The 27,142-nt window shown below is 38.8% G+C and overlaps 1 protein-coding gene across 1 annotated transcript; it reads left to right on the top strand.

Moving 5' to 3' along the window:
* Nucleotides 1-16,976: 16,976 nt before the first annotated feature.
* Nucleotides 16,977-26,575, top strand: LOC306854430 (protein NLRC3-like; the record flags this gene model as incomplete). Its single annotated transcript, XM_079392407.1, has 4 exons — nucleotides 16,977-17,040; nucleotides 18,626-18,754; nucleotides 19,816-19,935; nucleotides 24,658-26,575. The coding sequence occupies exons 2-4, from the start codon at nucleotides 18,639-18,641 to the stop codon at nucleotides 26,573-26,575; spliced, it is 2,154 nt and encodes a 717-aa protein (XP_079248533.1). The 5' UTR covers nucleotides 16,977-17,040; nucleotides 18,626-18,638.
* Nucleotides 26,576-27,142: the final 567 nt, after the last annotated feature.

Consider the following 27,142-nt stretch of genomic DNA (forward strand, 5'->3'; position numbering starts at 1 on the left):
GTTCCCCATAAGGGGTCTCACCGGAGGAGCGGGCTCTGTGGGGCGCTCAGAGGGAGCGGGCTCTAGGGGGCGCTCTGGAGGAGCGGGCTCTTGAGGGCGCTCTGGAGGAGCGGGCACTTGAGGGCGCTCTGGAGGAGCGGGCACTTGAGGGCGCTCTGGAGGAGCGGGCACTTGAGGAGCGGATTCTTGGAAGCGCACGGGAGGCGCGGAGCGGGATAGAACCAGCGGAGACGCAGGAGGGCGCTCTTGCAGCGCGGACATTAGGGGGCGCTCTTGCAGCGCAGACATTAGGGGGCACTCTTGCAGCGCAGACATCAGGGGGTGCTCTTGCAGCGCGGGAGGCGTGGAGCTGGATAGAACCAGCGGAGACGAAGGAGAGCTGGACGGGACCAGCGGAGACGAAGGAGAGCTGGACGGGACCAGCGGGAACTCAGGTGGGCTGGACGGGACCAGCGGGAACTCAGGTGGGCTGGACGGGACCAGCGGGAACTCAGGTGGGCTGGACGGGACCAGCGGGAACTCAGGTGGGCTGGACGGGACCAGCGGGAACTCAGGTGGGCTGGAAAGAGGAGTGGCTGGTGTACCGTTATCTGGAGAAGGCACGTCCTCCCTGTCGCCAACTAAAAGGGATGACCCAGCAATCTGTAAGGCCATGTTCAGGTACTGAGCCAAAGACCAGTTGGGATCTCCATGGGGCATAGCCATTAGAATTTCTTCATCCAGTCCTACTCTAAAACCCTCCATTAGAGTGAGGTCACTGCAGCGGGCCTGATAACTGGAGGCAAGAAATTCCTCCACATACTCCTCCACACACCTGCCCCTCTGGAAAATAAATTGAACACCACCTCCACTAAGATTGTCCTCCTCCGTGGGAACCACGTTTATAGAGGCTAACTCAAACCTCATCCTCGGTAGCGGGTCAAGGTTGGTTGCGAACGGCGGCGAGCTTGGGTTTGCTGCAGCTGGTGACGCAAATTTCGTGGCGAGCGGCGGCTGGCTTGGGGCAGCGGCAGTCTTGGGTTCTGGGCTAAGGACTGGGTCTGTTCTGGGAGCTGAGCACAGGGGACGGGAGACAGACTTCAATGCTGATCGAACAGACACAACAGCAGGATCTCGTACCTTCGATCTCAGGCCAGCGCTGGTAGAAACCCCCTTACGGGCTTGCGGGATCACCAAGGAAGGTGGGCTGCCGCCGACACTAGGGGAGGACTCGGGAGGCGCTCCGACTCGGGATCGAAGATCCTCCAGACACCGGATGGCCGTTTCTTTCCAACTTAAATTGGAGGTGTCTGGGAGCTTCGTGCGACGACGGTACGTGATCCCGAGCCGGAACAGGGTCTTGAGCTCATGATCTTCTAGGGAGCTGGAGAGGGCGAGAGGAACGAATGCCCGAGCAAAATCTAGGGGGTCGGGAGTAGCGTCGGCCAGAGAGAGATATCGGGCTCGTTCCTCCATTAGTTTTCGGTGTTGGTCCGGTCTTCTGTTACAGAACGGAGGACACAAGCAGTTAGCAGGTTCAGGTATGTTTATTGAACTACCGAAAGGAAGAGAGGTAAGCAGTGGTGATGAAGCCAGAACCCGGAGCTGGCAATCAGGGAATTGACTGTGGTTCTCTTGATCTCTACTTGCAGGGTTTCACGGGGGATCCAGAGACGATCGGCGGCCACACACCCACACCCCAGGCTTTGGGACAAGAACACGGAGATCTTGGAGCAGACTCAGAACAGGATCCTGGGAACAGGGAAGTATACACAGAGAAAGGTAAGTAGCTTAGCAGCAATGGTGCAAAGGCTTTTGGTGAGCCGTGGAAGTCCTCTTCTCACAAACGAGACCGGACATCAAGTGTTGGGTGGTGTGTGGCTTTATAGGAGGAGGTAACGAGGGACATGATGAGGAGCAGGTGTGCGTAATTAGTGACAGGTGGAAACAGGTGCGTGGGTAACGTGACTGGTGAAAGATAGGCAGATCCGTAACAATTTGATCATGTCCACTTTGGGGGGAAATGAAAATTAGTTAACATTACTTTAAAAAAGCATGCTGACCGATTGCCTTAAAACATTAAGTAAATTAAAAACAAAAAACTAATACATTTTAAGTGAATCATACTAGGTGTATTCCAAATAACTAATTTAAGTTGAGCTAACTAGCAACATTTACTGCAACAGCGATCCAATTGCCTTAATAAGATCAAGTAATGTTACTTCCGTAAATTAAGTGCTTCAACTGTGCAGTGAGCAATAACTCACATGCATGTGCTAACATAACCTCTTTTTAACCACTGCTCTTAGCAGTAAGTGTTTTTGTTCTTCTTCTTCTTCTTTTTGGTTAAACATTTTCCTTTGCTCTGAGATCTCAGAGGGGGTTGTGTTGGGAGGTTTTCGGTTCAGGTTTTCAAATGAAGGCTAGCACAGACTATAGAAAAGTGATGAACAGGACAGACAGATTGCACATTTACATTTAGTTTTTGTAATATGTTCATTATGCAGTGCAGTTAGAGGCTTTCTGGCTAGACATTTGAAAGAAGGTTCACAGAGTGTTTCACACAAAACGATCAACTTCCTTGGCAGTAGGTAACGCATTACCACAGCAGGTCAGACTCCATCCGTCTGCTGCAATGGAATTTGGTCACATTCTCATGTTCTTCATGACAGTTCTGATCTCCAGCACAGGTACCAAAACCTGTTCATTTTCCTCTGACTTTTGACTAATGGTCAAACACATGACTGTAGTAGGGTAGATGTATGCTGTTGCAATATTCAAAACCTTTACTTCTTTAAAGGGTTAGTTCACCCAAAAATGAAAATTAGCCTGTGTTTGACCTTCGAAGCATCCTAGGTGTATGACTTTCTTCTTTCAGACGAATTCAATCGGCGTTATATTAAAAACGGTCCAGGCCCCTCCAAGCCTTTCCATGGGACTAAGCCGGTGTTTGCTGTATACACTTCAGAAGACATGAAATAAAGTGCGCGCATCCGTAATAAAACATCCCTCACACGGCTCCGGGAGGTGAATTAAGGCCTTCTGTAGCGAATCCATGCATTTTTGTAAAATAAATATATGTCATTAATGTATATATGTCAATAATAATTAACACTAACTTGTCATGTGATGCTGTGGTTGTTGAATGCAGCTCCCTTGATCTAAAAAGAGCATCTCTATAGAATTAGAATAATTTAGTGAAAGAACAGGCAAAAAAGGAACGGATGGACATAGGAAAGAAAGTTTCATTTTATATATTTTATAAGGCATTATTTGACTAGCACAGGATTCACCTTAGCTAAAACATGCTCTTTGAAAAGGCCATAAACATATTACAGTTTTTTTTTTCATATCTCGGACATACATCAGTGTTAGGTCACTTTTTCAAAACCCTTCACAGTATTCTCCTAACCAACTTTCATCTTGCCGCAACAGTAAGTTACATCCAAAATGCACTAAAACTACCAAAACACTTCAGACATGCATCAAATTAAATTATTCCATAACACTAGCAAAGTTTATCACCCAACAAACATACAGTACTTTGTCACTTATAAAACATATTTATATATATATATATACTGTATATGTGTGTGTGTGTTTGTCAATAGATATATTAAAATAATTAATATTTTTAGCATACTATGCCAAGCATTAGTAATAGGGAAGTAACAGTATATAAATTTCTTATCACGATTATAGTGACCAAAATTATCACGGTTGTTTTATAAAGAGAGCATTATCACGGTATTGTTAAAATGTGCTGGAGTTGTTCAAAAAGTACTGACACACAAATCACTTCAAGTTTTATATGTAAAAATCAACAAACAACAAATAACATTTTTGTTTGCATAATTACTAAAACAATAACATGACCAATGATGTTCAGATTTTAAATGATAACTTGACTGACAACAGTTTAATAGCATGTTCAAATATCTAATGTAAATGTTCAAATAAAGCTTTGAAAAAGTTTCATAAAAAGGTAAACCTCACTTTTCAGCCTTTAAATGAAGGCAAGGGTTAAGTCAAAATGATAATTGATTAATAAATGACTATATGTATTTGATCTGTTCCATAAATATAACTTCTGACTGTGATCCAATGTGGATTTTGGTCAAATGATGAGGCAGAAATATGTTGTTAGTAATATTCTAGAATAATTTTATGTGGAAGATACAAAGTTACAACTTCTGTAGGGCGTGAAGAAAAAGTAATGTAACTAGCGTAACTAATTACTGTTGCCAGAAAGTAATAAGTAAAGTAACAATATTACTTTTGAAAGGAGTAGTAATGAGTACATTCTTTGAGTAACTAGCTCAACACTTGTGCTTATACGTTATTTTAATTTGAAGAAGCACTGGAGATATATATGCGTGCAGACTTCTTGTTTCTAATTGTGTTTTTAGTTTGTGCAGATGTGAGAGTGATGGTGAAAGTCTGCAGCGGGCTGGGAATGAGTGGCGCCCGGCGAGGATCGCTTCCTCCGGGGCAGCAGAGGGCGCTGTGGCCGCCTGATCCCTCGCAGTAGAGTCTCACGGCTTAATCTCTCTGCTGGTGCGTTTGCTCTCTGTTTTATCTCTTTATTTTGCTCTGTATGCTTGATGTCTTTCCCTCTGTAGTGCTTTAATGACAATAAACAAGGCTTTTTCTCGTGGCATCTCGCTGTTCTGTCCTGGACGGTTTCTGGAGACTGCAGAGATCACGTTTAGTTTCTCACACATCAACTTATTAAATCCGCAACTGAACGTAAATGTGTTAAAAAAGGAGACGGTACTGTAAACGAGAACGGGGCTAGTTGTCACATGGACAGAAACTGAGAGGATCTGAGTCCAAACTAATAAACAAACATGTTTCCCTGGCAGATCTTTTGTATGTTGTGTTTAAACACTCGGTTTTTAAATGAGGACACTTGTGTGAATTTTGCCCTCTATAAATTATATTATGTTCATATTTATTGATACATGTAATCTGTTGGGTAACAGATACAATATAATATCCCACTGACATACATTTAGACAAAATAAACACCGTGAAGAAGGTATATTTTAACTGAAAGGTTGAATTTGGTACCTAAGACAGGTATTGCCATCCACACATGTGATAATTTACCCTTTCACCTAATAATGTTCACTTATGAAATTACCAGAGATGTCGTGTTTTGCGGTCGTTTTATTTAAACATACTTAACAAAACGTTATGTTCCTTTATCATCTTTTTGACTTCCTGCTGTGGACTAGTTATAGTTAGGTCACAGGTTAAGTCCTCTGCTGTGTACTAGTTATAGTTAGGTCGCAGGTTAAGTCCTCTGGTGTGGAGTAGTTATAGTTAGGTCGCAGGTTAAGTCCTCTGCTGTGGACTAGTTATAGTTAGGTTGCAGGTTAAGTCCTCTGCTGTGGACTAGTTATAGTTAGGTCGCAGGTTAAGTCCTCTGCTGTGTACTCGTTATAGTTAGGTCGCAGGTTAAGTCCTCTGCTGTGTACTAGTTATAGTTAGGTCGCAGGTTAAGTCCTCTGGTGTGGAGTAGTTATAGTTAGGTCACAGGTTAAGTCCTCTGCTGTGGACTGGTTATAGTTAGGTCGCAGGTTAAGTCCTCTGCTGTGGACTAGTTATAGTTAGGTCGCAGGTTAAGTCCTCTGCTGTGTACTAGTTATAGTTAGGTCGCAGGTTAAGTCCTCTGGTGTGGAGTAGTTATAGTTAGGTCGCAGGTTAAGTCCTCTGCTGTGGACTAGTTATAGTTAGGTTGCAGGTTAAGTCCTCTGCTGTGGACTAGTTATAGTTAGGTCGCAGGTTAAGTCCTCTGCTGTGGACTCGTTATAGTTAGGTCGCAGGTTAAGTCCTCTGCTGTGGACTAGTTATAGTTAGGTCACAGGTTAAGTCCTCTGCTGTGTACTAGTTATAGTTAGGTCGCAGGTTAAGTCCTCTGCTGTGTACTAGTTATAGTTAGGTCGCAGGTTAAGTCCTCTGGTGTGGAGTAGTTATAGTTAGGTCGCAGGTTAAGTCCTCTGCTGTGGACTAGTTATAGTTAGGTTGCAGGTTAAGTCCTCTGCTGTGGACTAGTTATAGTTAGGTCGCAGGTTAAGTCCTCTGCTGTGGACTGGTTATAGTTAGGTTGCAGGTTAAGTCCTCTGCGGACTCAGTTCAACTGGATTTCATTGTGTCTGTTAAGTGGCGGGAAGACCGGGGTCACGTGGGCACTCTGAGGGTCGGCTGGAGAGCTCTTCATCGTCGTGTCGGACGCAGAGGAGCTGCTCACAAAGAAAGGTCAGGCTCCTGTGCTTCACTACTACTGCATGCTGTCTTCCGAGTGTGTTTACAGTGCTGTGGTGTTTCAATGGCGTCGTGTGATGATGCTCATCCGCACATGCGCACTGGAGTTCTCTCGACAAAGTTCCAATCTGACACTGTTGGAAATAATAAGAAATTTTTAGGTATTAAAGTGTTTTTAAAACATTTAAAAGTCCAGTGAATTTCTCTTTTTGAGAATTTAAATATTTTATTTCATATAAAAATATTTATTTTCTTATTTTTTTTATTTATCTGTAAGTTAACATGATTGACAGATACTCACATAGTTATAGTTAGGTCACAGGTTAAGTCCTCTGCTGTGTACTAGTTATAGTTAGGTCGCAGGTTAAGTCCTCTGGTGTGGAGTAGTTATAGTTAGGTCGCAGGTTAAGTCCTCTGCTGTGGACTAGTTATAGTTAGGTTGCAGGTTAAGTCCTCTGCTGTGGACTAGTTATAGTTAGGTCGCAGGTTAAGTCCTCTGCTGTGTACTCGTTATAGTTAGGTCGCAGGTTAAGTCCTCTGCTGTGTACTAGTTATAGTTAGGTCGCAGGTTAAGTCCTCTGGTGTGGAGTAGTTATAGTTAGGTCACAGGTTAAGTCCTCTGCTGTGGACTGGTTATAGTTAGGTCGCAGGTTAAGTCCTCTGCTGTGGACTAGTTATAGTTAGGTCGCAGGTTAAGTCCTCTGCTGTGTACTAGTTATAGTTAGGTCGCAGGTTAAGTCCTCTGGTGTGGAGTAGTTATAGTTAGGTCGCAGGTTAAGTCCTCTGCTGTGGACTAGTTATAGTTAGGTTGCAGGTTAAGTCCTCTGCTGTGGACTAGTTATAGTTAGGTCGCAGGTTAAGTCCTCTGCTGTGGACTCGTTATAGTTAGGTCGCAGGTTAAGTCCTCTGCTGTGGACTAGTTATAGTTAGGTCACAGGTTAAGTCCTCTGCTGTGTACTAGTTATAGTTAGGTCGCAGGTTAAGTCCTCTGCTGTGTACTAGTTATAGTTAGGTCGCAGGTTAAGTCCTCTGGTGTGGAGTAGTTATAGTTAGGTCGCAGGTTAAGTCCTCTGCTGTGGACTAGTTATAGTTAGGTTGCAGGTTAAGTCCTCTGCTGTGGACTAGTTATAGTTAGGTCGCAGGTTAAGTCCTCTGCTGTGGACTGGTTATAGTTAGGTTGCAGGTTAAGTCCTCTGCGGACTCAGTTCAACTGGATTTCATTGTGTCTGTTAAGTGGCGGGAAGACCGGGGTCACGTGGGCACTCTGAGGGTCGGCTGGAGAGCTCTTCATCGTCGTGTCGGACGCAGAGGAGCTGCTCACAAAGAAAGGTCAGGCTCCTGTGCTTCACTACTACTGCATGCTGTCTTCCGAGTGTGTTTACAGTGCTGTGGTGTTTCAATGGCGTCGTGTGATGATGCTCATCCGCACATGCGCACTGGAGTTCTCTCGACAAAGTTCCAATCTGACACTGTTGGAAATAATAAGAAATTTTTAGGTATTAAAGTGTTTTTAAAACATTTAAAAGTCCAGTGAATTTCTCTTTTTGAGAATTTAAATATTTTATTTCATATAAAAATATTTATTTTCTTATTTTTTTTATTTATCTGTAAGTTAACATGATTGACAGATACTCACATTATCATATTTCACATGAAAAAAATACTATAGTAGCTTATAGTAAATACTATAGTGTTTTTGAACTATACCATAGTAAAGTATCTAAATTAATTTGTGGTAATTCTATAGTTGCTTTGGTAATATAACAATTGTTCTATTAGATAGTAATATAACAATGTAGTAATATAAACAAATTACTTTACCCAATACTGTACTACATTTTCTACAACTATAAGGTTTATAATACTACAATACACTACTGTTTACTGTAGTAAAAACTAAAGTATACTACAGTATTTATTACAGTTTATCAGTTCTCTATAATTAATGCTACAGTATGCTGTGGCGCTCATTAACAAAGTGTTCTAAATACTATAATATATACCGTATAATTCACTTTATTATAGTATGGTTGAAAAACACTAGTATTTACTATAAATTACTATAGTATTTTTTTCATGTGGGATGTCATGAGATTGAAGTCAATAAATTTTATCTTCACGTCTTTTTCTTGCCACCACGAGCCCACTCTCCTTCGCGTCAGTTTCGGTTTCTTATGAGCAAAAATAGATTGCATTAACACCCACTTTTGTCAGCCGTCAACATCACTTAATCTGACATTTTTTCTTTGATTATGAACCAGTTCTGCCAGTCCGCCCCTGCCTTTGTTTCATTAATACAGTAGTAAACTCACATATTACAGAGTAGGAAGTGCAGCCTCAACTGACTGAGCACCGGAAAGTTTGGTTCTTTTTTTTAGTGCTCATGCTTCCTCCACAGAGCTAAACTGAGCTAAACATTAATCTCATATTTGTTCTCATTCATCTCTTCATCTCATTGTCATATGCTGGATCAAAAGTTTGTGTTTGCATGTACTGTATATCTATTACTCAAAATGTTTTTATTAGTTTTAACTTTGCACAGCTATAGCACCGGAATAGTGCTGTCACAATAGGGTGTTTGCAAACACGTGACTCTGATGAGGCGCGAAATGCAGCTGAAGTCATTTTTTCTCCATAGGAATCAGTAGCAGAAACTCAAGATGCCTGTGTTTTGCGTTGTTTATGAATGCTCAAATCGGTCAAATGGAGAAAACACGAGGAGATTTTATCGTGTATGAAAATGTGTTGTTCATATGGAAGAAAAAGTCAAGAAATTGACTGAAAAGCACGGGAAAAAGTGGCTTGTAAACCTGCGTCTGCGGTCGGGAGGAGCCGATTGGATAATACTCGTGTTCCATCATTTTCTGGATTCCATTTTAATGGTTCCATTAAATTTTAATAATCAAAAGCATCTTCAATTAATTGATTTTATATATTTTTTTCAGAAATACTGCACATTTACTTTTTTCACCTAAATAAATTCTGGTAAATAATATTTCTGGTAAATACTACTTTAGTTTTTTTTTTATTATTATTATAATTTTATTAGTAGAGTAGGCTAGAACACGTGGACATGTTGTCATTCTAACACTATAATACTGAACTTTGATTTCAGTGATTTGGACTATGAGATGGACACTTGCTTCTTACACTATTTACTTTTCTTATGCTGTCTGCATTAAAACTAATATGAATAACAAAAAATGTGAGACTGAAGTCTGAAGGAGAATCTTCCTCCCTATATCTTATTTGTGTAAGCAGAAACAAATAGCTCCAGATATGTGCATCATAGCTGTGTTCAATAGTTAATAAGCTATTCTCTCTTTAAGAAAAATGTATGTAGTATTTTTTTTAATGTCAAATAGTTTATTTGATCATGTCCACATTGGGGGAAAATAAAAATTAGTTAACATTACTTTAAAAAAGCATGCTAACATGAAACATGAAGTAAATTAAAAACAAAAAATTTATACATTTTAAGTTAATCGTACTAGGTGTATTCCAAATAACTCATTTAAGTTGAGCTAACCAGTAACATTTACTGCAACTTATAATTTATTTATTTGAACAGCGATCCAATTGCCTTAAGATCAAGTAATGTTACTTCAGTAAATTAAGTGCTTCAACTGTGCAGTGAGCAATAACTCACATGCATGTGCTAACATAACCTCTTTTTAACCACTGCTCTTAGCAGTAAGTGTTTTTGTTCTTCTTCTTCTTCTTTTTGGTTAAACATTTTCCTTTGCTCTGAGATCTCAGAGGGGGTTGTGTTGGGAGGTTTTCGGTTCAGGTTTTCAAATGAAGGCAAGCACAGACTATAGAAAAGTGATGAACAGGACAGACAGATTGCACATTTACATTTAGTTTTTGTAATATGTTCATTATGCAGTGCAGTTAGAGGCTTTCTGGCTAGACAAATGAAAGAAGGTTCACCGAGTGTTTCACACAAAACGATCAACTTCCTTGGCAGTAGGTAGCGCATTACCACAGCAGGTCAGACTCCATCCGTCTGCTGCAATGGAATTTGGTCACATTCTCATGTTCTTCATGACAGTTCTGATCTCCAGCACAGGTACCAAAACCTGATCATTTTCCTCTGACTTTTGACTAATGGTCAAACACATGACTGTAGTAGGGTAGATGTATGCTGTTGCAATATTCAAAACCTTTACTTCTTTAAAGGGTTAGTTCTAGGGGTGTGCTCAAAATATCGATTCTTAGATACATACCGATATAATAAAAAAAGATACAGTATCGATATTCTAGCCCTTAGTATCGATACTCCGCCCGGCCATTAGGGGGCGCAGCGGCGCCCGCGAGTTTCAAAAAACTCATGGAAAATGTTAAAGCAAGATGTAGCATTTAAGTGATTTCATAGTGAAATATGTTATGGCAGTACATGGTGTCACAAAAAAGAATTATAAGAAGATTTAATAAGAAGTTAAAAATAATAAGAAGAAGATTTTGTGCTTGTGTGAGCTCAGACTGTACCCTTGGAAAGTTAAATGTTGACTTGTGGTAATTTCCAGATTAATACAATTTGTGTACAATTAATCAGAGCATTTAAAGTTGCAAATATTTAAGCAAAATGCACTTTGTTATAATGCACTTTTGTCTTCATTAAATTGAAGAAAAAGTTATGTTTGTTGAGTAAATGTGTTCAGCATTAACTAATTGGCTCTGGCCCATGTATTTTTATTAAATCGTATCGAATCGTGCCACATTGTATCAAATCGTATCGAGACAGCTCTGTATCGAGGTACGTATCGAATCGTGACCTGTGTATCGAGGTATGTATCGTATCGCCAGGTTCTCCAAGGTATACAGCCCTAGTTAGTTCACCCAAAAATGAAAATTAGCCTGTGTTTGACCTTCGAAGCATCCTAGCTGTATGTGACTTTCTTCTTTCAGACGAATTCAATCGGAGTTATATTAAAAACAGTCCAGGCCCCTCCAAGTCTTTCCATGGGACTAAGCAGGTGTTTGCTGTATATAGTTCAGAAGACGTGAAATAAAGTGCGCGCATCCGTAATAAAACATCCCTCACACGGCTCCGGGAGGTGAATTAAGGCCTCCTGTAGCATATCCATGCATTTTTGTAAAATAAATATCCATATTTCGAAAGTAATAAGCACTTTTTTTCTCAGTTCTGACTGTGGAAGCAGTCCCGGCGTACTGGACAGGGGGCTCTGTTAAACTAGACATAAAAAAATACACCACCACACTTTAGTAGATTAGTCTGGATGAATGATAAATCAGTTATAGGCGAATATACTAATAAAGTTCATTTTTGCACATTTCATTCATGTTCTGGTCGTTATGACCTTTATAGAGTAGAAAATCAAAATAATCGGCACCATCATGTAACAGAAACAGCACAAAGAGGGTAGATATCATTTTAGTTTTAGCGTACTTACAGAGTTTACAATGCATTTTTTTCCTTTTCAGTCTCAAGAATTTACAATTGTAAAGATTGTTAATGTCACTTGGAAATGGAAGCAAATACATTTTTACATTGTGAGGCTAACTTGTCACAATTTTAATAATAATTAACACTAACTTGTCATGTGATGCTGTGGTTGTTGAATGCAGCTCCCTTGATCTAAAAAGAGCATCTCTATAGAATTAGAATAATTTAGTGAAAGAACAGGCAAAAAAGGAACGGATGGACATAGGAAAGAAAGTTTCATTTTATATATTTTATAAGGCATTATTTGACTATCGTAGGCTTCACCTTAGCTAAAACATGCTCTTTAAAAAGGCCATTAACATATTACAGTTTTTTTTTTTTTTCATATCTCGGACATGCATCAGTTTTAGGTCACTTTTTCAAAACCCTTCACAGTATTCTCCTAACCAACTTTCATCTTGCCGCAACAGTAAATGTTACATCCAGAATGCACTAAAACTACCAAAACACTTCAGACATGCATCAAATTAAATTATTCCATAACACTAGCAAAGTTTATCACCCAACAAACATACAGTACTTTGTCACTTATAAAACATATATATATATATATATATATATATATACTATATATGTGTGTGTGTGTGTATATATATATATATATATATATATATATATATATATATATATATATATGTGTGTGTGTGTGTGTGCGTGTGTGTGTGTGTTTGTCAATAGATATATTAAAATAATTAACATTTTTAGCATACTATGCCAAGCATTAGTAATAGGGATGTAACAGTATATAAATTTCTTATCACAATTATAGTGACCAAAAATGATCACGGTTATCAGTATTATCACGGTATTGTTAAAATGTGCTGGAGATGTTCAAAACGTACTGACACACAAATCACTTCAAGTTTTATATGTAAAAATGAACAAACAAATGAAATTTTTGTTTGCATAATTACTAAAATAATAACATGACCAGTGATGTTCAGATTTTAAATGATAACGTGACTGACACCAGTTTAATAGCATGTTCAAATATCTAATGGAAATGTTCAAATAAAGCTTTGAAAAAGTTTCATAAAAAGGTAAACCTCACTTTTCAGCCTTTAAATAAAGGCAAGGGTTAAGTCAAAATGATAATTGTTTAATAAATGACTATATGTATTTTATCTGTTCCATAAATATAATACCCACCCAGAAAAAACTCATTAAAAAGACGTCGAAAAGACGACAATGCCTGACACCTAAACAACGTCAAAATTTGGTTTAAAAGTGAAAAGACGTCTTTTACAGGTCGTCGAAGAGACGTCCGTTTTTAAGTCTAAATTTGGTTGTAAAGTGAAAGGTAAAAGACGTCCTTTTTAGGTCGTTAAAATGTCCATCTTAATTCAAAATTTTTTAAGACTTGAATTTAACCTAATTTCAAGAATAAATTCGTTATTAGGCTATGTAAAATTTTCATCATAGGCCTATTAATAATTACTCTCAAAATAAGACAAAAAAGTAAAGACAAACACAATATTTATTGATACATCAAATTGGCCATCACAAAAAAACAAATGTATTTAAGTGGTAAGTGGTTATTGGGTTGAGTGTCCGCCACCGCCAGATCTTCCAGGGGCATGTTTAAGGTGGTCTCCCACGGCTTTGTATATCATGTGATCGGTGGCCTTGCTGTTCCACTTTTTGACTGCATCTGCAATGACAAAGAAAAACATCTATTTGTTCAGGGCTGCATTTCCCAAAAGCATCATAAGCCTAAGAAGTTTGTAAAAACGATCGTACGACTGATCTTAATATTACGGTCTGTTTCCCAAAAGCATCGTAACTTAAGTAGCCTAGCACTTGAAAATCATCATAGATCTACGAGTGCTCTGGAGAAATCACAAAGCCCTTCCTGCATCGTAAGAAGACAGAAGTATGACGTCACCTGCAGGACAATCGGCAGATTACACTTAACTTTGTTCAAGTGCAATGTGTTTATAATTAAAGCTTTTGATTGAACTCTATTGTACGCTTTATACTCGTTTTGTATTTATTTATATAAAATGAAATTAGGCTAAGTAATTAAAAAGGTTAAAACATTTTTTTATAATAATTATAATAATAATTAAATGACTGAAAACATTAATAAAATAAGTAATATGCTTCAAATATGCTTAAAAGTTTGGGGCAAATAGAGATAAACTCATAAAAATCTGTCGATGGCAATTTTCACTAGTAGAAATTCCATTCCCTTATATCAAGAATTGCCATTTTAACTAGTAAATACAGACTTATCAAAAATTTATATCTTGAGAATGACTAAAAGTCAAAACGGCTTGCCATCTGTGCACCAATTTGATTGGATATTTGGGCTGTAGGACAGCTATTAAAACATTCTGGTAGGTGATCCCCAAGACCACAACTCAAAAACACTGCCTTTGTGAGGAGAAGCTGTGTGGATTCTGATTTGTACTTGCACTTATTCAGCTGTCTCAACATATGCAGATAAAAGTTTGTTTTATGCCTATCTACAAATATACAAGACAAAGTAAATACTTACTGGACATAGGCATTGGAAATACATCAATGCTGTGGCCAGTTGGAGCCCTTGATGTTTCTGAAATAAACATTTAAAACTCAGTTCATACCAAGAGAGACGGAGAAAAAAATAGCTGCACCCTTCATATTGTATTTACAAGACAATAACTAAAAACTATCCAGATGCACTTCTTTGGATTGTATTTAAATTTTAGACTTATTGCCATATTCCACTTGAAATTATCCACCCCCAAAAATCAGTTACACGTTTTACCACATCTAGAAAAATTATTTCCAGTAAATGAACCCAAGAGTGATTTAAAATGTGAAGTGGATTGCCTTCTGTCACATTACTTCTTATATTTCAAAAGGAATCCATGCATGAATGCCGCTTAATAGATCTCCCGCTGACTATGATATCATAGTAAAAAAACAACAGTAAAGATGAAGAAAAATCACTCACAGTTCTTGAATGGAAAACGTTCAGATAATCTTAAATACTGAAAGCACTCTTTGTTGTTTGTTATACAGGTGCATCTCAATAAATTAGGATGTCGTGAAAAAGTTCATTTCAGTAATTCAACTCAAATTGTGAAACTCGTGTGTTAAATAAATTCAATGCACACAGACTGAAGTAGTTTAAGTCTTTGGTTCTTTTAATTGTAATGATTTAGGCTCACATTTAACAAAAACCCACCAATTCACAAATTGAAGTAATCTCAACAAATTAGAATACTTCATGAGACCAATAAAAAAAACATTTTTAGTGAATTGTTGGCCTTTTGGAAAGTATGTTCATTTACTGTATATGAACTCAATACTTGGTAGAGGCTCCTTTTGCTTTAATTACTGCCTCAATTCGGCGTGGCATAGAGGTGATCAGCCTGTGGCACTGCTCAGGTGGTATGGAAGCCCAGGTTGCTTTGATAGCGCCCTTGGGTCTGGTGTCTCTCATCTTCCTCTTGACAATACCTCATAGATTCTCTATGGGGTTCAGGTCAGGTGAGTTTGCTGAGCAATCAAGCACAGTAACACCATGGTCATTGAACCAGCTTTTGGTACCTTTGGCAGTGTGGGCAGGTGCCAAGTCCTGCTGGAAAATTAAATCAGCATCTCCATAAAACTTGTCAGCAGAAGGAAGCATGAAGTGAAGTAGATCAAGAATCATTCTGGAATCGGATTGTGACTCCCAGAATCGGATGGGATCGTGCGGTGACTAAAGTTTCCCACCCCTACTCGTTGTGTAATGCTGCTTGATTCAAATTTAGCATAGACCACTAAACAGTGTAAGGACTCCAGGTAGTCTTCTACTGGGTGGAAACATCTGGTCGGCTGTACCATGGATCATGTGGCTGTTTCCACTGACCCCTAGAGAAAATAATTTCGTGGTTGTCGCCATGGACTATTTTATAAAATGCTGTTCCATACTGGTTTATAAAACAGCACGGTCTCTGCTGTTCCCAATCAGGAAGCAGGGACAGTGGCAGAGGTCCTGCTGGAAGACATGTTTGCTCGCTTTGGGGTTCCCATTGAAATGCAAACCGATCAGGGAAGGAACTTCGAGTGCCAACTGTTCTCTAGGTCCTGTCGACAGTCGGACATCCAGAACACGAGGACAACTCCCTTGCACCCCCAGAGTGATGGGTTAGTGGAGTGGTATAATTGGATGCTTGCCACCCAACTGGCCCTGTGTGTGAGCCAGGATCAAAAGGACTGGGTTGATTATTAAATTGATACATTGATTTATTTGTGGCGGCTTGCCACAGTATCAAAACTGACCACCACAAATTGATTTTGCAAAAGTCTTTGACTTCATTAAATAAACATAAGCACTACATGTTTCAAATTCAAAACTTGGCATGGGTGTTTTTACATCACTATATCTCTGAAGGAAAAAGACTGTCTTCAAAAACATTTCAATGCTATTTTCATTTCATCTTGCATGTAATGTGTGATAAAGCAGCGCTTGTGAGCATGAATTTGCATATTATATAAGACCACGGACGTCAATGTAATGGCTAACTGCTATCAGTGTGCGAAGAGTGGGAGAAGAGGGTTGCATTGACAATACAACACAATGGGCAGCACATTGAACACATTTTATAAGTGGTCAGAAACTTGTAAATAACTCATGAACGAATAAAGTTACGTTGAAACCAAGCACACCATTGTTTTTCTTGTGACATTACCAATAAGTTTGATGTGTCACATTTTTTTAACAATTCCATCTCTATTAAGAATAATTCACAATTGGGTATGGTTTGCAAATTTTTTGTTCATGGATGCTTTTGTCTGTGTAATATAACATCTTTTAAGGAGCGTTTATAATTAACATCTCTTGGGGCAAAAAAAAAAAAAAAAACTAACTAATTCAATGTCCATGAATTTTGATAAGAAAGCTTTACATGGATAGATTTTGCAGAGGATTTTAAATGGTACCTCTTTAACAGAATATCAGCAGTCTGTGCATTCAAAAAACATTTTCCTCTAGGAGAAATTTTATGATTGGATTCAAAAATTATCTGAACATTTTGAAAATCTCCGATTTGTATTAGCTCATATTAGATTCATATTAGCTCAGGACGTTTCCTTTTGTGACTTCCAAATATTGGGTAAATGTCTGTCTCCGAGCTGTACCGAGCTGGACTTTATCTGAGGATATCAGCTATAAGCGCAGTTCTTCAGATGGACTGAGGAGGGCAGCAGTGCATCTGTTCTGCTGGAAATCACAGAAGAAGAAGAGGAGGTTCCTGCGCATGCTCTAAAGCGAAACCGAAAGTAAACTCGACAGGAAAATGCAGAAGTTTTGAAGACTTAAAAACTGTCATAAACATCACATTAAGGTAAGTTCATTCCTCAGCTTCTGAAGTTCATATTATTGTAGATTTTCTCGCATTCGCGTCTCTGTTGAGTTAAATCCGATCTTTAAACTTGAACACATGTGACCCTGGAGCACAAAACCAGTCTTAAGTCGCTGGGGTATATTTGTAGCAATAGTCAAAAATGCATTGTATGGGTCAAAATTATTTATTTTTCTTTTATACTAAAAATAATTAGGATATTAAGTAAATATCATGTTCCATGAAGATATTTTGTACATTTCTTACTGTAAATATATCAAAACTTAATTTTCGATTAGTAATATGCATTGCTAAGAACTTAATTTGAACAACTTTAAAGGCGATTTTCTCAATATTTAGATTTTTTTTGCACCCTCAGATTCCAGATTTTCAAATAGTTGTATCTCAGCCAAATATTGTGCTATTATAACAAACCATACATCAATGGAAAGATTATTTATTCGGCTTTCATCTGATGTATACATCTCAGTTTTGAAAAATTGACACTTAAGACTGGTTTTGTGGTCCTGGGTCACATTTAGTGATATGTGTCGCTTGTAGAAGTTGATGAAGCTGCAGGATTATCTTCATCTTCAGGATTATAATGATATGGATGGATCTTAAATTCATCTTCAGGATTATAATGATATAGAGCTCTAGAGATTCTGCTTTTAGTGGAGATTATTTGACGGATTCTTTACAAATGAGCAAATAAAGATTTAAACAAACAAACAAAAACAACATGCTTTTGTAGATCAGCTTTACTGAGAGTTTGATTTTGACTCATAAATGAATTCCTGCTATAAAAACCCTACACACCCTCTGCTTTGAGATGTTTGAACTATGACACTGGGATAACTTTTAAACTTTTCATTAAGAGAGTAAAACATCAAATAAAAGACTTACAGTAACATGTTAGCATAAGCGTGCAGAATTGAACTTTTTCCAAGATTAAATATCACTCAGTTTGTCTCTTTCCAGTTATGATACTGTGTGATATCTCAAGAAATATGATTGCTGGCCTCATAGAAACTGCTTTATTTATCTATTGACTGATACATATAATATACAAGTAAGAGGCACTGGAACCTTTTTTTAACTTTATACAAAATAATATGATTACAGTGAAATTTGAGTGAATGATTTGTATGATTAATAGTTTTGCTGATCTTGTTTGTTTGGTGTCTAAGCCTCCACAGGGTTTATTCACTTGTGTTTCAATAACTAAACATCAGCTCTGAAAATAATCCTCATCAGATGTCATGATCAGTTAGTTGATATGTGTTACAGCAGCAGAAACACATCAAGCTCTGAACAGATTGATGCTTTTCTCCTGCTGCTGAAGTCAAATATGTTCAGTAAGACACAAGAGCATCAGTGAGCTCAGATACTGACGATGCTCATGAGGATCACTCTTCAGATCTTCTTCACTACAGTCAGTAAAACATCACTTTATGGATTCAGAAGAAAAGGATCCTGCTGCAGCTCCACATTCTCTTCAATCTCATTGTGTGTGTAGCGTTAAGATTTACTGCAATAATAATCACAATATTATGTGTCATTTGTTCTCTCATGTTTCCATATGCAGGTGTGAAGTCATTATGGAGAACAGAGAGAGATCTTCATCTCCTGATCACAGCTGTGTGTCTCTGAAGAGTGATGGATCCATGAGTCCTCGTCCTGACCTCAGTGATGATCCAGTGACCTCTGACCCCAGGTGAGATATAATCCAGTGTTAAGGTCAATTGATGCTGCACTGATAAACACTGACCAGCGTGAACAATCACCGGATCACAGTTCATCATTTCTCAGACGCTCCACGAGTCGACATGTTCAATCAGAGAAAACACACACTGAGCAACAGCAGCAGATTCAGACAGGAGTCACACACTGATCCACAAACCAGACCAAGAGTGTGTTTCCACTGCACACTGACTCACAATTGCCAGAATTTTACTGCGAAAAATATGGTAGCAATATTTTAGGATTTACAGAACTGTTTAAATTTCAAGTCAAGTCGAGCTTTATTGTCATTCTGCTACATGTGAGGACATCTAGTGGAACGAAATGATAAACGTGTTTATCCAGAGAAATGTGTTATTCACTGATATAAAGTAGGGCTGGGAAAATAAATCGATGCATCGCGAATCGAGAAATGTTTCAGCATAGATTTTGAGATTTTCCAAATGCATCACGATTCTTTCTCGAGTCGATTCTGAGCTTAGATATTAACAACAGATGGCCCTGCATGCTTGAGAAAGAGCGGCACTCTGCTTGTTTCCAAATCCTTACACACACTTGAACCTAAAATAATCATTCATAAAATTTGAAAAGGTTGAAGCGAATTACAAGGGTGTTCACAGTGGGCTGTGTTTACATTAATCTTGCGTGACGATTCATAAAAGCATTCTGAGCCGAGGTGAAATTACAGACGTACAGGCGCCTTTCAGCACTCTTCTTCATGCGCATTTGAGTATGTGAATAAAAAACTAGATTAGAGCTAGATTTTATAATCTAAGCTCAGAATCGAGAGAATCTTCATGCATTTGGAAGATCTCAGAATCCATCCACGAATTGATTCTGCATCGATTTATCGTCCCAGCCATACTATAATGTGATGTGACTGATGGATGGTTTCTGCACACAGCGTTCAGATGAGTAATCAATATTCACAATTATTATTATTATTGAATTGATCAGTTATTGTTGCAGCCCTGCTTATAATAAATAAAACAGCAGACAGAACTATTGGAAGAATGATTTCTGTGTGTTTATCAGGATCTTCAGGAAGAGGAAGAGATCTTCATCACCAAATCACAGCTGTGTGTCTCTGAAGAGTGACAGATCCATGATTAATCATCCTAATTTCAGTGATGAAGCAGTGACCTCTGACCCCAGGTGAGGATAAAAGTGAAGCAATGATTGAACTGATTTATGGGAGTGAAAAACACTCAGTGTAGAGGTCTGCATTCCCACGGCTCTCCTGCAGGAACCGTGGGACCCAACCAAGGGTGCGTTTCCCGAACAACGACTAACTCGCTGATTAACCACCATAGTACGATGCGTTGTTTTGGAAAGGAACTAGCTAGTCAGGACAGTTTCCCAAACACAGTCGCATCTCCATCGTTTGAACCACATTACTTCAACAACATGGGGCCATTGTTAATGACGTCACACGCATGTGGTGGAGTAATAACTTCTGCTATTTAACTAAAGTGAAAGTAAAAGTGAAGTGACGTGTTGCTGTGGAATTTGTGCTCTGCATTTAACCCCTCCAAGTGCACACACACAGTAGTAAACACACACACACCGTGAACAAACACCCAGAGCAGTGGGCAGCCATATTGCCGTGGAGCCTGGGGAGCAGTTGGGGGTCCGGTGCCATGCTCAAGGGTCTCACCTCAGTTGTGGTATTGAGGATGGATGAGAGAGCTGGTTATTCACTCCCCCCACCGGCAATTCCTGCCAGACCTGAGACTCGAACCGTGACCTGAGCTGATTAGCGATCTCTAAGATGTTGCTGTATTGAACATGGAACCTAATGACTAACTTACAATTTTTTTGTTCCCTGTCATTTTGCTTTATTTGATGTTTGATTCATCGCGGATTCCCTCTTACGCTATGCATATGCGCATATGCGCACTCTTACAGAGGACGCGCAAAAATACAGGCCTAATTAAAAAGCATTTATATTTAGATAGAATGGAAGATACAGATAGTACTGCTTGTTAGCTTGATGGTGTGCCCAAGAGCATATTTATTTAAGCCCATAACAAGAAACTATGCCTATGCTTTGCTCTAGGCCTTCCTATTCCGGCTTCGCTACTGTTTGGATGCTCTTGCTTACTGCTCTGCGCTTTGTTCCCTGCTTATGTACTTTTCTCAGATTCTTCTAAGATTTTAACTTCAGCATATCAACACAGTGCTCAAACAACACATTTTTGGAAACAACACAAACACTAAAACTAAAAACTTTTCAGGACTGGAATAATACTCTGAAAAAAGACTTGTGGCCTCTCACTGCCATCAGCTTACATTCCGGATTCCCAAAACAGTTTAGTTCATTTCAGTTGTCCCTCTTTTAGCTTGTAAAAGCACTGTGCACATTTTACTTTCACTTTCAAATTAGTGGCAATTCACGTCAAGCAATTGTTTGTTTGAGTTTTTCCTCGCTTTCCTTCTCTTTAAGTAGCTTGTAAAAGAACAGTGCACATTTACTTTCACTTTCAAATTAGCAGCAATTCACTGTCGAATCAATTCAAGCAACAAAAAATATAAAATTAAACTCATAAAACCTTTAATTTAATTTTATTAACAAAACAAATAAAAATACACCATGCTATGCGCCTAATATAAAATAACAAATTACTTAGGCTACACAAAGTTAGGTATACAAAACTGAATATCAGCAAACACTGTGGAACCAAATAAATATAAAACATAGAACGTTTATTAGCAAAACGAATAAGAAAGCTTGGAAGCACTGCATACACGTTGATGTTGCTAATAGACTGGTGTGTGGTGGGCGTTCTGGCGCACTATGGCTGCCGTCACATCATCCAGGTGGATGCTGCACACTGGGGGTGGATGAGGAGATACCCCCCCCCCCCCCCCCCCCCCCTTTACTATGTAAAGCCCTATATAAATGTAACAAATTATTATTATTATTATTATGTAAAATAAAATAAATAAAACACCCAAAGTTTATATTTTAAAAAATCATCAAACACTGTGGAACCAAATAAATAAGATAACAAAATGTTTTAAAAAACTTCCAAAATCACCTTAGATAAACAGCAAAACTCAACAGGCTTTTCAAAATCCAAAATATTGCTAAACAGGCGCTTTTGCATTTCGTTTCTTTTGCCATCATCTTGTCTTTCTCACCTCACTCTTCTTGTCAGTCAGCTCGACTCACTCTCCTCACTTCACTTGATAAATTAAATCGGACTCCTGCTGCTGTTCTGTGATGTAAACAAAACCGAGTCTCCACCATTCATTTATACAGAGGTAAGCGGAACATGTAGGATTCAAATTTAAAATGTCTTTGTGCGTTTTAATATTCATAGACACTAGTCTATATTGCGATTCGATTTAAGTGACAGACCTATTTTTGATTTATTCATCCAAAAATTTACAAATTCTGTGGCATTCCGCACTATTTTCGTGGAAACCATATGGCCCTGAATATGTAAACACACTTAAGAACATTTCGGTTTGCCCTTCGAGTTGCAGGGCTGACATCACGTCACAGGGTCTCTCTCTCTCCCGCATTCTGTTTATCTTTATTTACAGGTCTCCAAAATACTCTCCACCCTTTGTTGAAGAGTTCACAGGACTGTTATCAATGATTTTCTCAGAGTTTAACTGTTTTTTTTAAACTGTATTTTGAAAACATGATCTACATATATATGAGCTACATTTTCTCTGATCCTTCCATTTATGCCGATCGTCTTGTATTCGGATCCGCAAGACCCGAAAGTCCCGTAACTCATTCAGGACATGTGCTAGGGCTTTCCTTAACCGTAATATACCTAGAACACGGATTGCTGTAAAAACTCATCAATGGCGGGAAGCGTTGTCTCTTAATTCACGAGATATCTCGTCAACGGCGGGGAAAGAGTTAAACAAGGAGAAAACTGAAGTTATAAGATGAAGTTCTCAAGGGGAATACATACCTTGACTCTAGGGGTCAAACAACTAAAAGTCAAGTCAAGAATCTTGGTGTGATTCTGGAGTCAGACATTAGTTTCTGTAGTTATGACAAAGCAGTAACTACATCAGCATACTATCATCTCAAAAACATTGCAAGAATTAGATATTTTGTTTCCAGTCAAGATTTGGAGAAACTTGTTCACGCCTTTATCACCATCAGGGTGGATTATTCTAATGTCTCCTCACCGGCCTTCCATAGAAGACATTAGACAGCTGCAGCTCATCCAAAACGCTGCTGCCAGGATTCTGACTAGAACCAGAAAATCTGAGCATATCACACCAGTCCTCATGTCCTTACACTGGCTTCCATTTAGGATTGATTTGAAAGTACTTTTACTCATTTATAAATCACTCAATTGACTAAGACCTAAATACATTGCAGATATGATCGCTGAATATAAACCGACCACTCAGATCATTAGGATCGAGTCCCAAAATAAAAGATAAACACTGTACTACATCCGAACTGATTGCACTGTATTTTATGTATAATCATTTTCTATTCTAAACTGCTTTAACCTGTTAACCCTCACCAGAGCGACGTCGCTCGGAACGCTCTTTGTTTGCATGTGTCATTTTTTAAATATTTTTAAAGTTTAAACAGAAGCTTAGAGTAAGTGATGTGAAGGTAAAGAGAATGTGGGTAAAGAAAGACAAGTTTATTGGTTAATCGTTTGAAAGTAGGACCTCTGAGTTCTATTTGTTTGGTTTATGATGGTCAATGTAAGTAGGGGGTGAAGTAGTGGAACAGGTACTTTAGGTAGGCTAGGTATTTTGGAAGGATTTTTCACTTATTGGGGAAGAGTTTTAGCAAAGCATGAGGATGTTTGTTTTTGTGTTAAGTTTTTAAATTCCTTATTATTGTTGTGATTATTTTTTTAATTATTATTTTACTTCCTTTTTTGTAAATCATTTTGAATTACCATTGTGTATGAAATGTGCTATATAAATAAACTTGCCTTGCCTTTTAACCATAGGTCGAGAGCTGTAGTTCCAACCCCATAAGTTTGCAATGCTGATAGTGAACGTTCGTTTGAACTATGGTTTCGGGAAACACAGAATCGTTAATGGCTTTTATCTCTCATAAATCAAAGCTTGGCAAGAGTAATATTACCTAAAATAATACATCATACACGTTCTAGTATTTGTGTATATTTAAAAGGCAATGATTTAAACCTTATAGGCTACAATATAATAGGCTACACGAATGAATGGATTAAGCACAGAGCGATCACCAATCAAACAGCCGTGTTACCGTCTCTCAAAAACCAAACCAGCTCTCTGTTGAGCGTAGGCTGATAATGAACTTAGATACAGATACATTTTGTACTAGGCCTACATGTTTGCTTCTTTATTTTTTGCTGGTTTGCATGGCACACGGACATTTGTTTAGTGAAGTAAAAAAAAAAAAACAAGACTTGTTTAAAGAGTCCTGCATATAATGAAAATGTGCTCCTTGAATTGATTCAGTCGTGCTCAAATGATCACTAAATGTTTGTAAAGAAATCTCTCTACTTGTATGATAAATTTATTTTTTAGAAATGTTTAATTTTTTATATTTTTGAACACTGAATAGGGCAAATAGTCGAAACAAATATTTTTCCATACTCCCTTTTTTCCATAGCTTACTTTTCCAGACCTGCAAATTACTTAAGTAAAATACTTTTTAAACTGCACAGGAACCGGTGAGTCAAAGGAAATCATGAGGATAGAAATTCTGAGACTGGGTCACCATACTTGGCCACACGTCACTTCACTTTCACTTTTCACTTTACTTTCACTTTTCACTTCACAGATAAACTTAAATTATACTGAAAATACTAGACTGACATCTCTATTGATTTAGATTTTTATACATCCTTTATTTTTAGATATTTTTAATCAGTTCTTCTTGTGATATTTCAGCAGAGCAGATGGAGAGCGAAGCATCTCTGGAGGAGCCTCTGTCTTCTGTCTGAACAACACGAGCGTTACAGCGTCTCTGAATAAACATGCTCAACCAGTGAATGATGAACTACAGAAAGTCAAAGACCAGCTCAAAACCAGCATGAAGAACAAGTATGAGAGATTATTTGAGGGACTGAAACTCCAGGAGAATGAAAGCCTCCTGAACAGGATCTACACACAGCTCTACATCATAGAGGGAGAGAGTGAAGGAGTGAATGAAGAACATGAGGTTTTACAGATGGAGGAAACAGCCAGAACACAACACTCACAAGACACTCCAATCTACTGCAATGACATCTTTAAAGCCTCAGCTGAACCAGGATGTGAGGAGAAAGACCAGATCAAGACTGTTCTTACTAAAGGCATCGCTGGAATCGGAAAAACCGTCTCTGTGCAGAAGTTCATTCTGGACTGGGCCGAGGGAAAAGCCAATCAGGATGTAGATTTGATGTTTGTGCTTCCATTTCGAGAGCTGAACTTGATCCGAGATCATCAGTACAGTCTTCACAGACTTCTGCTGGACTTTCATCCTGAACTTCAAGATCTGGACTCAAAGATTTATGAGGAGTGGAAAGTTGTGTTCATCTTTGATGGTCTGGATGAAAGCAGAATCACGCTGATGTTTTCAGACGCTCAGAAAGTTTGTGATGTGACTGAGACTTCATCAGTGGATGTGTTGATGTCAAAGCTCATGAAAGGAGAGCTGCTTCCCTCTGCTCTCATCTGGATCACCTCCAGACCAGCAGCAGCCAATCAGATCCCCTCCAAATACATCAACCGTCTGACAGAAATTCAGGGATTCACTGAGCCTCAGAAGGAGGAGTATTTCAGGAAGAGAATCAGTGACCAGCATCAAGCCAGCAGAATCATCTCACACATCAGAAGAGCAAGAAGCCTCCACATCATGTGCCACATCCCCGTCTTCTGCTGGATCTCATCCACTGTGCTTCAGAAGCTCCTGGAAGAAGATCTGAGTGCAGAAATCCCTCAAACTCTGACAGAAATGTACATCCACTTCCTGCTGATTCAGATCAACATGAGGAACCAGAAGTATGAAGAGAGAGATCCAGAGAAACTCCTGCAGTCCAACAGAGAAGTGATTGTGAAACTTGCTGAAGTGGCTTTCAAACAGCTGATGAAGGGCAATGTGATGTTCTATGAGGAGGACCTGATTGAGAGCGGCATAGACGTCACTGACGCCTCAGTGTATTCTGGGATTTGCACTGAGATCTTTAAGGAGGAAACTGTGATTCATCAGAGGAAAGTCTACAGCTTCATTCATCTGAGTTTTCAGGAGTTTCTCGCTGCTTTCTATGTAATTCATTGCTATTTCATGAAGAACATGGAGCCACTGCATTTTTTTCTGCATGAATTCAGATCTTACAGATTTAAAGTCTCTCTGTATAATCTACTAAGATCAGCAGTAAATAAAGCACTCATGAGTAAGAATGGACATCTGGATCTGTTCCTGCGGTTCCTGCTGGGCGTCTCACTGGAGTCCAATCAGAGACTCTTACAGGATCTACTGACACACACAGAGAACAGCTCAGAGAGCATCAGAGAAACCACACAGGACATTAAAGAGATGATCAAAGATGCACATAATAGTTATCGTCTCTCAGCTGGTCAGTCCATCAATCTGTTCCTCTGTCTGCTGGAAGTGAAAGATCAGACTCTGTCCAGAGAGATTCAGGAGTTTGTGAAATCAGACAAACACTCAGAGAAACTCTCTCCTGCTCACTGCTCAACAATCTCCTACATGCTTCAGATGTCAGAGGAGCCTCTGGATGAGCTGGACCTCAAGAAATACAACACATCAGCTGAGGGGAGAAGACGACTGATACCAGCTGTGATCAACTGCAGAAAAGCTCTGTGAGTGTTTCATCATTAACTAAAGTATCATATTTAATAATGAATCTGGCATCTTTAAAATAAATGTTCCTAAATGAGAGATTTTCTCCCAAATAACAGGCCAGAATCTTAAAGGAGTCACAACCATAGACTGTAAAAAAAATTGACATAGTGTCCGTGACGTCAACCGTTGGTTTCTAAAGAGCATTTTTGAAGCTCAAAGTGCGTCGCCATCATGGCTTCGCGTCACTCCTGGATAATCGAAAATGGGCAAAAAGGTGGGATGTGGGTGGAGCTGGTTGCTGAAACCACGCCCGCCAACCACGACAGTGGTGACAGCAGCAGCAATCCATCTGTCACTCAATTGGCCATGCCCTTAATTATGCAGAACCTTAAGGCTTTATATTAAAGTTTCATTCTCTAGTTTTTCTTTTAAAAAAATAAAACAACTAACACTATCTTTATTTTTTTTTTATCTTTACTTGTTTACTTGCTACGTGTACTGTGTTAGGCTAACTGTGTCTTGTCATAGCACTTGCATATTGTTGTTCTTTTGTTGGTTTTGATTGCTTCTGTTGTCCTCATTTGTAAG

This window comes from Barbus barbus (genome assembly GCF_936440315.1).
Source record: "Barbus barbus genome assembly, chromosome: 3".
NCBI lineage: Eukaryota > Metazoa > Chordata > Actinopteri > Cypriniformes > Cyprinidae > Barbus > Barbus barbus.